At 48.7% G+C, this 16815-nt stretch overlaps 1 protein-coding gene across 4 annotated transcripts in view; it reads right to left on the bottom strand.

Annotated features, from left to right (window-relative positions):
* NUP214 (nucleoporin 214) overlaps positions 1–16815 on the bottom strand; it is a 100218-nt gene that overhangs the window by 76223 nt on the left and 7180 nt on the right. For all 4 annotated transcript variants that reach the window (XR_008598215.1, XM_054997973.1, XM_054997974.1 and 1 more), the window contains exons 5-15: positions 16187–16257; positions 15316–15379; positions 14491–14594; positions 12551–12657; positions 10241–10307; positions 9909–10035; positions 6907–7068; positions 3083–3542; positions 2369–2529; positions 1206–1297; positions 281–370 (exon numbers count right to left, since the gene is read on the bottom strand). Coding sequence is in view for 3 of the 4 variants with exons in the window: in XM_054997973.1 (XP_054853948.1) it covers positions 281–370; positions 1206–1297; positions 2369–2529; positions 3083–3542; positions 6907–7068; positions 9909–10035; positions 10241–10307; positions 12551–12657; positions 14491–14594; positions 15316–15379; positions 16187–16257 (1505 nt within the window). In the remaining variant the exon portion in view is untranslated. The remainder of the gene's footprint in view (positions 1–280; positions 371–1205; positions 1298–2368; positions 2530–3082; positions 3543–6906; positions 7069–9908; positions 10036–10240; positions 10308–12550; positions 12658–14490; positions 14595–15315; positions 15380–16186; positions 16258–16815) is intronic.

Below are 16815 nucleotides of genomic sequence, written 5' to 3'. Positions count from 1 at the left end.
ATGATGTCATTCCTGTCAACTTCTGCTCATGCTGCTTAGATGCCTGCCTTGCTTCTAAGTAGTCCTATGGACCTGTATGTGGAAATGATCTGACCTGAATAAAAGCCATTTGACTAAGTACTGGTGTCTTACTGCAAATGGGCCACAGATCTGTCTGCTGTATCCTGTCATCCGTAGCCTGACACCTCCGGAGGTTCAGCATACGAGAGTTCCAAAAGGGATGAGGAGAAATAACTCCAATGGCCGAAGCTGGCAGACAAAAAGCCCCCCAAAGCCTCACCTCCTCCCTTATCCCTGCTATGACAGGGTCCGAATCCTTCCACTGATGAACTTGCTTCTCCATCCCGGCACTGCTAGACATTGGCCGACCCTGCAACACACAATGTATAAGTATAGGAGAAACTATCCCAAACAGTAACAATAGTAACACTTAGCACTGTCAAAACACCGCAGACACACCTTGCTGTAGTCCTTACAACAGCTCTGTAAAATAAGCTAACATCACCCCCAACACTGCAGGCAGGGGCTAAGGCTAATAGAGTGGCTTGCCAGGGTCACCCAGGGCCAAATATATGTTCCGTTTTTTCACTAAATGTAACATGCAGTTTGGCCCTTCGCTAAGCTGTGGCAGAGACTAGAGTGGCACGGAGGATATCCCAGATGGCAGCCCCTTCTCTTAGCCATCATGCTGCAGGCGCTGTATGCAAGAACTACTCAGATATACTGGGATATGAGATGTCTCAAGGCAGCCACTGATTTGCTCACGTAGTTAAGAGGTAAACATCAGAGGCAGACAGCTCGCTGTGTTCCTTCATTCTCAGTTGAAGAGACCCCAGAGAAGCAGAAGTGCCCTCCCTCAAAGGGCCTCTTGGTTGCCAATTCATTCAGGTAGCAGGTACAAAGTCTCATATGAATAGGACTGGGAGAGCAAGAGAGAGCAGACTACATCCCTTGGAGATATATATAAAGCCTGCACTGAGACAGGGAGGGCTCCTTGGGGCCGTTCAGACAGGCCCCGTTCCGGTAAAGGACACCACTCCTACTCCTCTCAAAGAATTCCAGCTAGCCCAGCTTTCACGTCAGCATCACAACAGATAGAGAAGCTGCAGCTGCTGAATACCTGCCATCTCTTGAAACACACGCCAAACCTGCCTCGTACTGGGGCTTCCCCACTACTCCAGGAGACAGACAGCTCAAGTTCTCACCTGTGAAGAGCCCGTCTTTGATACAGTCGGAGAAGTCTTGGCTGCTTTCTGGACCCCAGGGACAGCGGAGGCACTCTGAGCAGGACGCACGGCTGGTGCGGAAAATAAAACACAGGACCTACTGTGAAGATCTCTTCAGCGGGGATAAAGTCATCCTCCTTTGGATAACGCCTCCTACAAGCTCCAAGTCAGGGCTTATGCTAATTAAGCTGATCCTTAAGAGGACCTTTCCCAATCCTGCCACAGCCAAGCCCCACGAAGGAAAACTGGAGGACCAGAAAAAAGTTGTTAAGCCAAACTTTCTCCTATGTGGGCTATTTGTGAGATTACTGTGCTGGAATAGAACTATATACAAGATCTGAAAAGGAGGAGGGGATCCTGAGCAGGTCCAGGACGCCTTGGCCCTCACGGAAGAGAAGGAACACTCACGGTAGGTCCAATGTTTCATTCTCCTTCAGTACGGGGGGGAAGTCCTCTTCCACTGGGGTGTACCAGAGCTAAGCCTTGTCAGGAGGTAAGGAGCTCAGGATCAACTACCTACTACCTGCTAGAGACCAAGTTCAGAGGGATCTTGCTCTCCCTGACATGTGCTGATCCCCTCCCCCCTCCACCAATCAGGCATCAACAACCAATGGCGGTCGATGGGACCTCTTCTCCAAGAAATCACCTAATCCGCTGTTAAAACCATCCAAGCTGGTGGCCGATACTACACCCTGTGGCAGTGAGTGCCACAGATTAATTATCCACCGCGTGAAGGAGGACTTCCCTTTCTCTGCCATGAATCTACTACTTATCAACCTGACTGAGTGGCTGCAAGTTTTAGCATTACAGAACAGGAGGAAAATGCCCTCTCTACCCGCTTTCTCTGGATGACGCTTAACTTCAAAAACTTCAGTTTGCCTAAACTGGGGGAGGAGTTTTCCAGAAGTGTTTCGAGATGACATTGCTTTCTATGACCACATCTAAGGACACACAGCTGCTGCCATCCAAATAAAAGATATTTTTGTTATTTGATAAAAGGCCATTAATGCAGAGAGCACTTTAGAATAACATCATTAAAAAAGAAGAATGGGATTCGACTCTAAGCTCCAAGGAAACTGAATTCACAGTTCCAACAGGAGAGGAAACAGGCGAGGGAGAGAAAGGAAGAGGGGGGGCCATACTTGCTGCAGCCGCAGGGGTGGAAACCTTGGCCGACGAGGCAGCAGGAGCAGAGAGAGGAGTGGACTGGCTCAGAGGCCCTGTAGGCTTCGGCGTAAAGGAGAACATGGTGGAGCTTTGACCGATGCTGGCAGAGGGCAGGGCAGATTCCACAGCTGAGAACCTGGAGGAGGGGGGAACCCAAACAAGACACTCGTCACTCTCCAACATGGTCTCCAGCGCAGCTCACAAGTAGCATTTAAAGCAACATGGACGAGGCTTCCTTCCCATCGAAGGCTCCTTCATACGCAGAGAGCAGGCATCCTCCTCCTCAATCCTCCAAAGATCCCCACTGCCATCACCCGAAAGAGCACCAGGGAATCTCGCCTCTCCTGAGGAGTAGCACTAAGTGCCGCAATCGAGTTTCCAACCACTATCACAGCAAAACACTTAACACTTCTATAGTGCTTTCAAGTGTGCAAAGCACTGTGCACACATTCTTTTTTCACAGTCCTCACAGGGTTCCGCCAACCTTGCAAGGCGGAACAGTATCAGCTTTTTTTTTGCAGATTTGGGGGCGGGGAGGAGGAAGGGAGAGACGGGCTTGTCTAAGATCACCCTGAGAGTTCAAGGCAAGGGGAGTTGCAAACGAGGGGCATCCTGATCAAAAGCTCAATCCATCACCCACGGCACTGTGCAATGGAGACTTCTGGCAAAGCTGCTCAAAGGGGACTTACTTCTCGGCAAGATTAACCTTGACGGACGAAGCTGCGGAGGAAAAACTTTGCTTCAGCCCGACGGGGGAGGCCGTGAGCGGAGGCCCAGCTGAAGCATCTGCCCCAGTTTGAAAAGACACAGAGCCAAAAGAGAAGGAGCCGGCAGAGGCTGGAGCCAAACTGGCTGAGAGGGCTGGATTTGAGGCTGCTCTGTTAGATGCTCCGGATGTGAAGCAGAACCCAGCTGGTCCACTCTGGCTGGGACAAGAGGCAGGCTTCGAGGGCTCCGAGGGGAAGGAATAGGGCAGGGGGGCTTCTGGAGCTGGCCCGGCTGGTTTTAACACAGAGGATGCAAAAGAGAAAGTGGCCACCCCACCACCAGCGACTGAAGACACAGCTGGGGCAAGGACAGCAGCTCCTGCCGGGGCAGTTTCGGCCTTTGGAGGAGAAAAAGGAGTCGTAGATGAAGCAGCAGTACTTCCTGGAGGAGAAAGAACAAGAAAGGTACATTCAAATGACTGGACGACAGGACCGTAAATCTAAACACAGGACATGTGATTAGCATGACGTGGGGTGTCATGAAACTGAAGCAGAACTACTCTAGAGCAGTGGATGCAATAGGAATCCATGGGTAAGGGAGCAAAGCGCGCATCTCATTTAGCCAGGCCATGAAAGTTTGCTACGTGGATCCAAAGTGCTGGCTTGGGACCAGCGAACCCAACAGGCTATCTTCTCCCATACAAAGATGCCTGTCAATGGTGCCATCAGAGGCCCTTCTCAGAAGGGTACCTACCATTAGTGCTCAGGCAGGTATATACTAGATACTAGACCCTCTGGTTGAGTCCCATCAGTTTTGGAACTCAAGAGAACTTTTAATTGTGTAATCAAAAAGAGCCCAGTAGCACCTTTAAGACTAACCAATTTTATTGTAGCATAAGCTTTCGAGAACTGCGATTCTCGAAAGCTTATGCTACAATAAAATTGGTTAGTCTTAAAGGTGCTACTGGACTCTTTTTGATTTTGCTACTACAGACTAACACGGCTAACTCCTCTGGATTTTTAATTGTGTATGCTCTCTCTCTCTCATACACACACACACACACAATCCACAGCTCCACTGTGTTAATGATTTTGCTTTCCCCCAGCACAAAGAGCCTTCCTCTGTCATGAGGTGCTAGCGGAATGAATTTGTGGCACCCAAGCCAGACTCCTTTCAAACGTGGTTATATTTATTACGACTGAGCGCTGAGGATAGGACATGCTAAAAATGTAAAGTAATTTTATATGTACATAGGAGGAGCTGGCTTTGGTCCCCGAAGGCAAACCCTGATCATTATAACAATTTCCCAAGCTGGCCTGATTTAAGGGAGCTTGGAATTAATGATGATGATGACGATGAGAAGAACAACATTTGATTTGTATACCGCCCTTCAGGACAACTTAATGCCACATTCAGAGTAGTTCCCAAAGTGTGTTATTGTTATCATCACAACCATCACCCTGTGAAGGTGGGTAGGGCTGAGAGAGCTCCAAGAGAGCCATGACTGACCCAAGGTCACCCAGCTGGCTTCAAGAGGAAATCCAACCTGGTTCTCCAGATTAGAGTTCTGGCGCTCTTAATCACTACACCAAACTGGCTGCCAGCAAAAGGGTCTCCTGCCTCCTCCGCTGATTTTGGAACCCACTTGAAGCATTCTGCCAATACTCATCTGCTATAGCTCGGTGAGGCGGAGGGAGGAACTTACATCAAATGACGCCATTCCCATACTGAACAGGAGGGGTAATTATGCAGATGAAAAGTCAAAATAGCTTTGCAGTAAACCCTCCACTCTGGGTGATTCAGGGATGCCATGAAGAAAGAGAACGTGTTATTTTTGCTCCCTTAGGACCAAGAGGCGGCCATAATCCTTTTTTATGATTGGTATCTTGATGTCAGTTACAAAGCACTTTATTAATGTTTGGTAACAGCGTGGTTATGAAGAAAGCCATCAATAAGAATACTGCTCTGCAGCATGGGTGGGGCATTAAAACAGTCCAGGGCACCTACCTGCCATAGGTGCTACTGTGTTCAGACCCACCTGGCAAAGGCCCAGAAGGAGGCAAGGAGCAAGCCAGGTGGGCCTCCAAGGCAGTGACATAACAGGATCTTCCCTGGTAATTTCAAAGACCCAGCCATACTTGCGCTGCTGCGTCAGGCCATCCGTTACGTGTTATTTCCAACAGCAGCCAGATTCTCCCTTTGCTGTCTGCCTAGTGTGCTACTCAGAACACTGCTTCCAGACAGGTTAATAATTATTATTAGGGATAATAACAGCAATTCATAGACCTTTTTATGGCCAGTAGAACGGCTAAGCATTTGTTAACTGCAGCTTGGCAGAAAACTTGGTAAAGTCTGTCAAGAACGAGCACGTCCTTAAGGATCTCCCCAATAAGTTCCTTCCTCTGGAGACCTGCCAAATTGTAAGCCAGCTCTTTATGGAAGCACTTTCTACCTGCTCTTATCTAATTACCATAAGTTGGTAAGGAAAGATGTATTGTCGAAGGCTTTCACGGCCGGAGAACGATGGTTGTTGTGGCACTGAGAGATCTCTGTCTTTTGGTGCTACGCCTCTGAAGATGCCAGCCACAGCTGCTGGCGAAACGTCAGGAACTACAATGCCAAGACCACAGCAATACAGCCCGGAAAACCCACAACAACCATTGGTAAGGAAAGCTTTACCGAGGTCATTCAATCTAAATCTTTTTGCAGTGCTGGTTTAAACTGAAATGTTTATTCATCCTAAGCTTTAGTAGAGAGCGTGCTAAATAGAAATTAAATTGAGATAGCCAAGTTGGAGCTGCGATCTGAGTTCTCTGAGCCTACAGCCCTCGGTGCTCAGGACCTGCTGAGCTGAAAAACCAGACAGACAGTCGGAGAATAATGTGCCTCCAGTTCTTACTGCTCCAGCGTCACTGAGGCATGTGGTGCTTTCTACTGCAGCAAACGTAGCTGGTAACGGAAGGGTTAAGGACCCACGGAGGGCTCTGCAGCCGCGCTCTCCGAAATGAAAATCCTGGAAGCTCCATCCCGCTACATAACCTTTGGCTTTTCCAATGCACCTGCAAACTCAATGCCTAACATCCAGCCTCTCTGCAGTTTTTTGTGTTTTCTAATGCTATAATTCTTTTCTGTACAAAGGTCCGGTGGCACCTTAGAGACCAATATGATTTTCAGAGTGTAAGCTTTTGAGAGTCAATGCTCCCTTCTTCAGAGTCAGAGAGAGCTCTGACTCTCGAAAGCTTACACTCTGAAAATCTTGTTGGTCTCTAAGGTGCCGCTGGACACAAATCCTGATGTTCTACTGCAGCCCAATATGGCTACCCAACTAAACTACTCTTCAAAAAGATTTTTGGAAAAAAAATTACATTTTCAATTGTCCATTACCGACAAGGCAGAGATAACCCCCCCTGGATTTCGTGAGGCAGACTATTGGCGGAATGGCAACTTTTACCTACTACCCCTTACCTGCCCAGGAATCTTGCTTAGCTATTAAGTACCAAGCCAGCATGACAGCCAACGTGGTTTAATAATTAGAGTGTTGGGTTAGGATTTGGGAGACCCAGGTTCAAATCCCCACTCTGCCATGGAAGCTTGCTGGGTGACCTTGGGTCAGCCACACACATTTAGCTTAACCTAACTAACAGGGTTGTTGTAAGAATAACATGAAGTAGGAAGGGAAGTTGTAAGCTGCTTTGAGTCCCCATTGGAGAGAAAAGTGGAGTATAATAAATGAATAACTAAATGAATACCAGAAATATCGACAAGGAAACAGAACCCATTCTCATGCACAGACAGCAGCACCTACCTGGCAGCTTTGGCGTTCTATCCCCTTCCATTGGCAAAGGCTCTGGTGTCACAAGGAGTGACCTCACACCAGGGTTTTCATTGACCATATAAAAGGGACACAACACTCCATCGGTAGAAAGCAGCAGCAGGACTGGAGCTGGGTCCATGGTCTTCTCCTCACCTGGAAGAATGCCACAGAAACTCATCAGGAACCTCACTTGCGAATGAGCCGCAAAGACAATGTCAGTAAGAGACAAGAAGGCTACACCGAAGGCCATACATCGCCAGCATTGCGCTGCTCTCAAGGTCCACCGACTCATATGGAACCGCTTTTCTGAAATGCAGGGAATAAGATGATGCCTCCAACCCGTCCCTTGCTGAGTTTTGGCCATACAGGAAATTGGAAAAAAGACATTAGATCAGGACCTTAACCACTGCTTTGGAACATTTCTACAGAGGCCCTTAACAAGATTTTATCTGAAGTTTGGTGCAAAATGTAGCAGTCCACTCACTATCTGGAGCATCCAGCTATGTATGTACTACACCTGTTTGGAAAGTGCTTCACTGGCTGCCCCTTAGTTTCGGAGTTCACATCAAGGCACTGGTGTGCCCTTCAACCCTGGCACCCTCTTATTTACGTGCCGCCTGGCTGGACTTGCTCAGCTGTGGCAGCTTAGCTCTGCAGTCAAGCTCTGCCACAATCCCATCCTGCAGACAGGTCAGAACAGCATCTGCTCGTAGCGGAGCTTTTCCAGCACAGGCTCATACATGGTGGAACAGCCTGAGGATGTTAGGAAACCACCATCACCGCCACTACTGCTTTTTCAGCAGCTGTACAAAGCCGAGTTGTTCGGATGGGTATTTGTATCAACCTGATCCTCTTGACATTTTATGAGATGAGCTACAGGGAGACGGTGGTGGAGAGTGCCCTCAAGTCACAGCTGACTTACGGCAACCCCTAGTGGGGTTTTCATAACTACGAAAGGTGGTTTGCCATTGCCTGCCTCTGCAACCCTGGTATTCGTCTGAGCTCTCCCATCCCATTACTAACCAAGGCCGACCCTGCTTAGCTTCTGAGATCTGACGAGATCAGGCTCACCTGGGTTATCCACGTTAGGGTACGAGCTACTGGGATTGTTATAATTTTTATCTCCATTTCATTATAGCGTGAAGTGACACTGTAACCCACTTTTAAGTTCTTTTGGGAGAAAGGTGAGTCAACTGTTGTAAGCACAGGGCCATGGGGAGGTCACCTCCTCAAGGGCATTATGACAAGGGAAGAGTCATCTGACCCCAGCGGCAGAACCATTCCCCTCTCCTCCCTGCCCCGAAGAACCAACTGCTAAATAACTCTTCTGGATCTGCAGGGGTGAGATCTCCCCTCTGACTTTCCCACCGCCTAGGAAGTCTTTGTGTTATAGTGGTTAGTGTCTGAGGGCCAAGCTACAAGTGAGGAATGACACTTGAACGGCAAGTGTATTTCTCCCTGTTCACTTGCCCTCCACTCAATCCACTTGCCGTTCAAGTGTCATTCCTCACTTGTAGCTTGGCCCTCAGACAAGGACTGGGGAGACCCAGGTTCAAACCTCCGTTCAGCCATGAAGTCACCTTCTGTCACAGGACTGCGCTCCTTAGTTGTCCTGAACTCCTTGGGAAAGGGAGTGATAACAATGAGGGGGAGAGACAGGACACTGGGCAGCTTTGGATATTGTTTTAATCTCCTGAAAGCCACATGGAAGAATGTTTGATCAAAAGGCCAGCTATAAAGGTAAACAAAAAGAACAGAGACAGACCCATGTTTCAAGAGGGAGAAGGGGGGGGAGACACACACACAAACGCAACAACACTTTGGTTTTGCTTCAGCAGAGAATGAACTGAGAGCCAAAACAGAGAAGACACCTGACATGTGAAGGACACGAGCTGGTTTCCTGCAAAGCTCCACGGGAAGTGCAGTGAGAAAGAACCTCTGCTAGGGAGAAGAGGGAGAGAATCTCTCTTCTCCCTGGCAGAGGTTCTTTCTCTAGGCATCTCATCGAGTCTGTTTGGCTCCCTCTAGCCGCTGCTGGCTCCCCCTGCTCCCCTAAAAGCACTCGGCAGCCAGAGGGAGCTGAGCACGCTGGCAGTGATGAGGGAGGCAGTCAGAGGGAGCTGACAGCAGCAACCAGCTCCTTGTTCCTCTTGCTGCTGCCAGCACGCTCAGCTCCCTCTGGCTGCCGAGTGCTTTTAGGGGAGCAAGGGGAGCTGGTGGCAGCGAGAGGGAGAAGAGGGATTCTCTCCCTCTTCTCCCTGGCAGAGGTTCTCTCTCACTACACTTCTGGTGGAACCTTGTGGGAAACTCGTGTCCTCCACGCGACAGGCATCTCGTCTGTTTGGGCTCTGTATGCTTCACAGAAGTGAGCATCACTGACATAAATTTGTGCACAGACCACCTTATTCTAAAGCCTAGTCTTCATACATACTAGGACAAGGCAGAAAGGAGGTGACAGAGGTTTTCAGTGTTCCTGCTAAGCGGAAAAATAATACACCATGCAAAGGACTAACTTAGAACTTCTCCCTGAGATACTATGATTTTTTTGTTTTAAATGCAGAGAATCTGACCAAATTGTTATTTATTGTGGTTTTACTGTAAAAGTCATTTTTGATGTTATCCGCTCTGAGCCCATTTGCGGGGAGAGTGGGCTACAAAGGCAATCAATCAATACAATCGATCTGTAATACAAGGATGCTTCCCAAAAAAATGTAATTCTTCACCAGCAGATTTAAATGATTCATTCCATTTTACCACTTAAGGATTCTACCACCTAATTGGGCTGCCTGTGTAGTCCTCCTGACCTAAGCATTTACTGTTTCATGGCTTTTTTTTAAAGCTCTTGTTCAGAGCTGGGAATGAAAAGGGGGAGGGTTGCAGGAGTGCAGTCTACATGTGGGGAGAAGCTTCTAGATAGGACAGCTGTCCAGATTACCACTAAACCTTCCTCCAAAGAGCTCCACTGGTAGCTTTAGTTTGGCACAAGAACTTACTAATGGTTATGGGCGTGCTGCTGGTGTAATCTATGGCCACACCCACAGGCAAGGTGTCATCGCTCTTGTCTGTTACAGGAAGTTCTGCCCGGCTGGAGTCTTCCAGAACCCACAGCTCCCAGTTGTTCTGGAAACAAGAAGAAATTTCATTTGGCTCATTCTGCAGCATCTTTAGAGTAAGAAGGGAAGGGAGATAGCCCATTTCAAGACAGCCCGGGCTGACCTGTCCCCCCATTCAGATCTTTAGAGGTTTATGCCACAATCTGTCATCCCTTGAAGGTCCCAGAAGATTCTCTTTTGCAGATCAGTACGCCCCCCCCCTCTCGAGTTACCTGGTCTCCTTGTCTTGAGAGGATACTGACTTCTGTGGAAGCCGCAGAAGCTGCTAGGACCAGATCCCTTTAAACACAAGCGGAAGATAGTGTCAAGTGCAAGCCATGAACTGGGAATTCTCTTCAGGTTTACTCAAAGCAGAGTTACTAGGCAAGCTGTTTGGAAGACTCCATGAGACATAAAAGGAACACTGTAAGTAGGCTTTTCCCTCTGGTTTCCAGATTGTGTGGCGGACTTTTAGAGGGAGACAAAGAGAATTGTCCAAGGGTGAGGGACACCCCAACTGCTCTTTAAAGATAGTTCACAGCTCCCAAAAGGCAAGGATGGGCTGCATCGCACTCACCTGACTAAGGGATTATTACATGCACCTGCTTTGTATTGTGTTGGGTCATCTAATTCTGCTCTGACTGGTAGCAGCTCTTAGATGAGCCAGAACCTTCTGCGTGCAAAGGATTCGCTCTGCAACTTGGACACAGCCACCTTAACATGCCTCTCTTCCCAGGCACTTCTGCTCACAGGGACGGATCTTCAATCTCCATTCAAGAGGAAAAGAGGACGGAGCCCATCGAGCTGATGCCTACCAGACCCTACAGGTGAGGCACCAAACTTGCACAACTGCCTTGTAAGCACGACGGAAAGGTCAGCACGTGAACCAGCCCTAGGACTGTGCTCGATCTCTCTTTGAGAAGATCGCCCGATCACCTCGCAGCACCATGTTCTTTTCCCCATGGGTCTTTTTGGTGGCTGGCTGATTCATCCTCATATTTTCACTCAATTAGCTCTGACTCACACAGCTTCTTTCCAAGGCCATCACACCTGTGGTTTGTACAACAAGCTCTGGGAGGTCTACAAGATGTAAGTAACAAATTCCCAGTTTTGCACAATCCCGGATTCGTTTGCTTCTTTGCTCTCCCTCCTGCCTCCCAGCAGGGAGGACATTTTCCCCGTATTTGTGTGGATAAGCAACCATAAGGGGTAGTTGTTACTCAACAAACCACGGCTAGTACATTACAACAAATCACAATTAATATAAACTTGGCCAACAAACTAGCTACAAATCTTAGTTTGACTGTCTGCATTCGGCCATCACTACTAACTGGGGCTTGATCAACTTGCAATTTATATATGAATGTGGCCAAGAGACACAATTCTAAAAGATAACGATGCCCGTACACGGGCTTTCTCTGTGGTGGCCCCCACCTCGTGGAATAGCCTGCCTGAAGAAATCAGGAAAGCTCTCACTCTCCTGGCTTTCCATAAACTATGCAAAACTGAGTTATTCAGGCAGGCTTTTTTATACAGGTAACAAGACTGTGCTGTAATGAAATGGATCGGACAGAGGAGCTGGAATGGAATAGGGGCTGTAGACTATTCTGCGTATTCTGTCTGTTGTTGTAAGTCTACTGGATAGTGTTTGTGGCTATGTTTGCACGAAGAAGGGCATGGTACTTTCTCAGTCTTGCTTCTATGTTTATTGCGGGGGAATAACCATGTGAACACACAAGGAGTCATTCACAATTCACATACTTTCATTTAAACTTTGGTCCTTTTCATACTAGAGTTCGCAAAGTACAGCAGGAGTTTCCCTGGACATTGAGGGCTTTCGTATGGGGCCATGGCTGCAGGGAAAAGCGCAGGCTTTGCCCAGGAGAGGTCCCAGGTTCCACTTCTGCTACCTCCATTGCCAATGGGAGCAGACAGTGCTCTGGTCTAACTTAGGAGACGGTAGTTTCTGAGTTCCGACGCTTAATTCTAGGGTGGTACTACAGAGGTCCCCGACAGCAGATGGGGGGAAAGGCCTGAAAAGATCCTGAAGAGCTGTGGTATCCCTCTGCTCTTGTCAGAAGCGTCCCCCCTCCGTTTCCCCCTCAACTGAGGCATCACCAGTCTAAAGTAGGCAATACTGTGCTAGACAGACCAATGGCCTGACAATAATGACAATGACCTGCATGTTCAAGAGATCTCTGCGACGAAGTTTGCAAAATACTAGCTTTGTCCTAGTGCACTCAGATGCCCATATATAAGACTGCACCCTATGACACCACAACAGCGTGACAGCCTCCTGTTGTTGCAGCCACTAAAGCGGATCAGAATCCTCCCTCCGCTCCTTCAAGATGCCCCCACAATCAAAAACATATTTTGCTACTTGAGCAGCACCCCGAAAGACGATTCTAAGTGTGACAAGGCACTAACGAGCCCTCTGCCAGGCAGCCTCGAGGAAGAAGTACACAGAACATTACAGAGCAACACACAAGCATACTTTGGCACAAGGTGGGAAGCGTTGCGTCCTGCAGCTTCTCACAACTTACCAGTCCTCCACATAGTTAAGGAAGTAGTGATGCTGCCTCTCGGTGCAGCTACTGTAACAGGGCTCCATAAAGTTGACAAACCTCTCCGGTCGTTTTTCTTCTTTTTTCTGGATGGGAAGGAAGAATAGGAAGCCGCGTTTAAAGGGCACCCCGCAAATCTCTCCGATGCAGTACATCCAAATAGCATTCAGGCGCATTAAAAATAGCATTTAAATAAAGATGTTAAAATTGCTGTAAATACAATGAGGCCCTATCATGGATTTTTATATTTCTTTCCTGCTTGGGGCAGTGTCCTCACAACAACCATGCGAGGTAGGCTAGGCTGAGGAGGACTAACTGGCCCAAAGTAACTAACTGGCTTCATAAGTGACTGAGGATTTGAACCCAGACCTCCCTCATACTAGCACAACTGTGGGGATCCAGGGGGCTTGGCTTCTGCCTCGTACTCGGTCCCTGCCTCTATGGTCCCAGCTGAGCCCCAGGGCTGGCAAAAGGCCTCCAATGATGACAGGGAAGGAGACTGTTCCTTCCCTGTTCCCAAGCCTCCGCTTTGCTGCCTGGAGAGAACCTGGAGCCTCCTCCATTGCCTGCTGTTTGGCTCCTTATATAAGCCATGTGTAATTGCACAAAACCCCAACAGCCTTCTTGACCTCCTTCCCCTGCCCGTTTTCCCGGATGTCTTGGCCACAGCTGCCAGTAACGGTCCCTTAAAGGGACTGCTCAGTGAAGGGGTGGTGCCATCCTTCATCAGGTTGGTTGGTGGCAGCCTTAGGGGAGCCAGAGCAGCCACTGGGATGGTTGGCAACCCAAAGGTCAGAGCCGGTAGTGTGTTTGCCCACTGTGGCCAAGGCAAGCCAGCGGGCAGCACAGGGGGTGGGAGAAGGTCCAATCGTGGACAATGGCACTTCAGACCCATGATCACAGCAGCTCAATTGGTTTGATCAGTTCTGAAGCCGCGGATGAGCACTGTTAAAAAGCACAGACGACGTGTATTTTAACAGTCTCTGAGGTGGGCATCAGGGCTACAGCCAGGGCTCATTTCAAGGGGGAACGCACAGGAACGCAGTTCCGGCAGTTCCCCAAAGAGGTCACATGTCAAGTGGCCCTGCCCACCTGACTCTTGGCCATTTTGGGCCCATTTCGGCCTGGATTGGGGCTGAAACGGCCTGAATCGGGCCTCTGACGGGTGGTGGATCACTCTCCCGCTCATCAGTGGCCCGATCCTGACCGTTTGGGGCCCCTTTTCAGCCCCTTTTTGCCCTTTTGGGCCCAATTTTGGCCCTGAATGGCCAAGATTGGGTCCAAAACAGCCAGGATAGGTGATGTCAGGGGGTGTGGCATATACAAATCAGTTACATGAATGACACACTTCCGGGGATGGTAAGAGACATGGCATATACTAATGAGTTCCTCCAGCTCTTTTTCTACGAAATGACCCCTGGCTACAGCACTGACATGACTCAATGCTCCTCTGTACCAAAACAAACAAAACCCTCCTGCACATAGAAATGTAGCATGTAAAGGAGACATATTACCTTTCTACACACAGGTATCTTTTTCGGGAACCTACATCTGGGGTCTGTACTGTACAGCTGCAAGTTTACTAACTCAGTGAGGTGGAAGTGTTGAGATGAGGGTCAGAGATTCTGTAGGAGTGCCCAATTCAATAAAATGGGGACGGGGCTCTGACAGCATCAGGATCCAAGAAAATGTTACGAGACATTCCCTCATTTAATATCCAGACAAGATTTGATTAATGATCAAGGAGATTCTTCTTTTATGGGTGCTACTGTTTTACCCTTAATTGCCAAACAAGAGAAGGAACATGGCAGCCCAGACCAAGGCCAAAGGTCTGGCAGCCCACGTGAGAATGAGTAAATTCACAAATACTTGGTGGCAAAATAATAATATTTTTTTTTTCATTTGTTCACAACACATACCGGAAGCACAACCATCACCACTTCGGGCGGAGTCTCCAAAGTCCCATCTGCAGCTGCGTATACAATCGTGAAGACGTAAGTGCCTACCCACAACACATCCAGGACTGGCAAGGAGAAGAACAGATGGAACGCACAGGTTAGATGGCTGGTCACTGACACACTCCGCATGCAAACAAGGGCAGCTACGGCACTGGAAAGCACCCCTACCCAGCTTTACACCCTTGTACTCCCCAGAGACATGACAAACTGGAAAGATTTGCTCCCAGGAGCTGCTGGTCCGATGCAGCAAGGCTGCTAGTGTGTTCTCATTTGCACAATCGATCTGGGCAAAACGCTCCGATTCCTCGTTCAGCCACCCAACAAAGAGCATCAGCTGCATTCTGAGATACGCCTGGATGTCACTGTATTTAACGGACAAGTCATAAGACCAGGGCTTTTTTTCTGGGAAAAGAGGTGGTGGAACTCAGGACCGCACAATGACATCACTTTGGGTCAGCTGGAACGGGGGGGGGGGGGGGAGGAGTTTTTTAAAGTTTAAATTGCCCTCAGTGAAAATGGTCACATGGCCGGTGGCCCTGCCCCCTGATCTCCAGACAGAGGGATGTTTAGATTGCTGAGTGGCGCGGAGCCCTCTATCTGGAGATCAGGGGGCGGGGCCACCGGCCATGTGACCATTTTCAAGAGGTGCCGGAACTCCGTTCCCCCACGTTCCCGCTGGAAAAAAGTCCTGCATAAGACTCAAAATTCACCCCAAAGGGAAATGTTATAATCCACTCTTAACAGCAGCCAGCCAGTCCCAAAGCCAAAGTAGAAGAAATGCCATACCTTTCACTGGATTATCAGCCTCGTAGAATGGAGGGCAAGGAATGATTTTCTTCTCCTGCAGGTTCTGAAACACAAACGCCATTCATCGCTGTAAACGCAAGTTTTACCGCGAAACAATAATGCACTTATGCGGCGCTTTGCGATTTTCAAAGCATATCACAGATTCGCTCAGCCTTCCTTGCCACCGCTCAGCAAAATAAGTTGATTTATCCCCACATGAAGACTGCAAACAAAAGCTGAGAGAAAAAGGCTTGCTTAAGCCAGTGAAGGAGTTCACAACAGGGGCGGGATTTGAACGAGGGACTTGCTGGCTCACCAAAGACACCAGCGTTAGGGTTCTGCCGTACAGCATTCCGTCCCAGATGCATTTACATTCGTCCTCAAAAGTCTGGGCAACCAAATACATCTTTCGCTAGTATTAGAAACTCATCGTACAAGCCATCCGCTGAACGTCTGTGGGGCAGGTGTTCTGTTACTGCACCTTGCGTGGCCACCCACCTTATTTCATCTAAGGCCGGCACACAGAAGAGGACTTCAGACAATGGCTATAACGATCAAGCAGGTTTACATGGGGGCAGGCATGTCTTCAAATACCCTGGATCCAGATCGTGTGGGTTTAAAAGGTCATAACTAGTACTTTAAATTTGGCTGTGGTTTACATCAAACAGTAATCTTGCAGCTACGTTATAAACTAGCTGAAGCTTTTGAAATATCTTCAAAGGCCCCCAAAAGCACACTGTAGTCTAGCTTGGTTGTGATGTCAATCACCTACCAACAACCATGCACTTTGGCCAGGTGGATGACCAATGCTCCACCCCCTTAAACATGACTTGGGCGAAAGGGAGGCGGTTTGTTGCTGACAGATACTTACAGGCAGATATTGGACCACTGTGCCGTTCAGTCTGCCCACAGCCAGCTGCTTCCCTTTGGGGCTCCAGCACACTGAGAGAAAAACAAGAAAGCTTCTTTAGCCCTGACAACAGCTAGTGTGACGACAGCAAGCCAGCTAGGGTATTTGGGTGGCTCTCTCTTAGGAGTGCCCTTCAACACTGTCTTGAAATTTCATGGTTAGTAAGTAAAGCTTGCAGAACCCTGGCCCATCTACCCACCAAAATCCAACCAAAGAGGCTACCACAGGTAACATAAGAGCCCCGTGGCGCAGAGTGATAAGCTGCAGTACTGCAGTCCAAGCTCTGCTCATGACCTGAGTTCAATCCTGGCAGAAGCCACGTTCATGTAGCTGGCTCAAGGTTGACTCAGCCTTCTATCCTTTCGAGGTCGGTAAAATGAGTACCCAGTTTCCTAGGGGTAAAGCGTAGATGACTGGGGAAGGCAATGGCAAACCACCCCGTAAAAAGTCTGCCAAGAAAATGTCGTGATGCGACATCCCCCATGGGTCAGTGATGACTCGGTGCTTGCACAGGGGACTACCTTTACCTTTCCCTAAGTAAAGTGATGGACATCTTGGCTGTCTAATGGGTGTGCCCATCTCACCCCAAT

The sequence above is a fragment of the Eublepharis macularius genome, chromosome 14 (genome assembly GCF_028583425.1).
Source record: "Eublepharis macularius isolate TG4126 chromosome 14, MPM_Emac_v1.0, whole genome shotgun sequence".
In the NCBI taxonomy this organism is placed as follows: domain Eukaryota; kingdom Metazoa; phylum Chordata; class Lepidosauria; order Squamata; family Eublepharidae; genus Eublepharis; species Eublepharis macularius.
The sequence above is the reverse complement of the archived record's forward strand: the minus strand, read 5'-3'. Positions and strand labels throughout refer to the sequence as shown.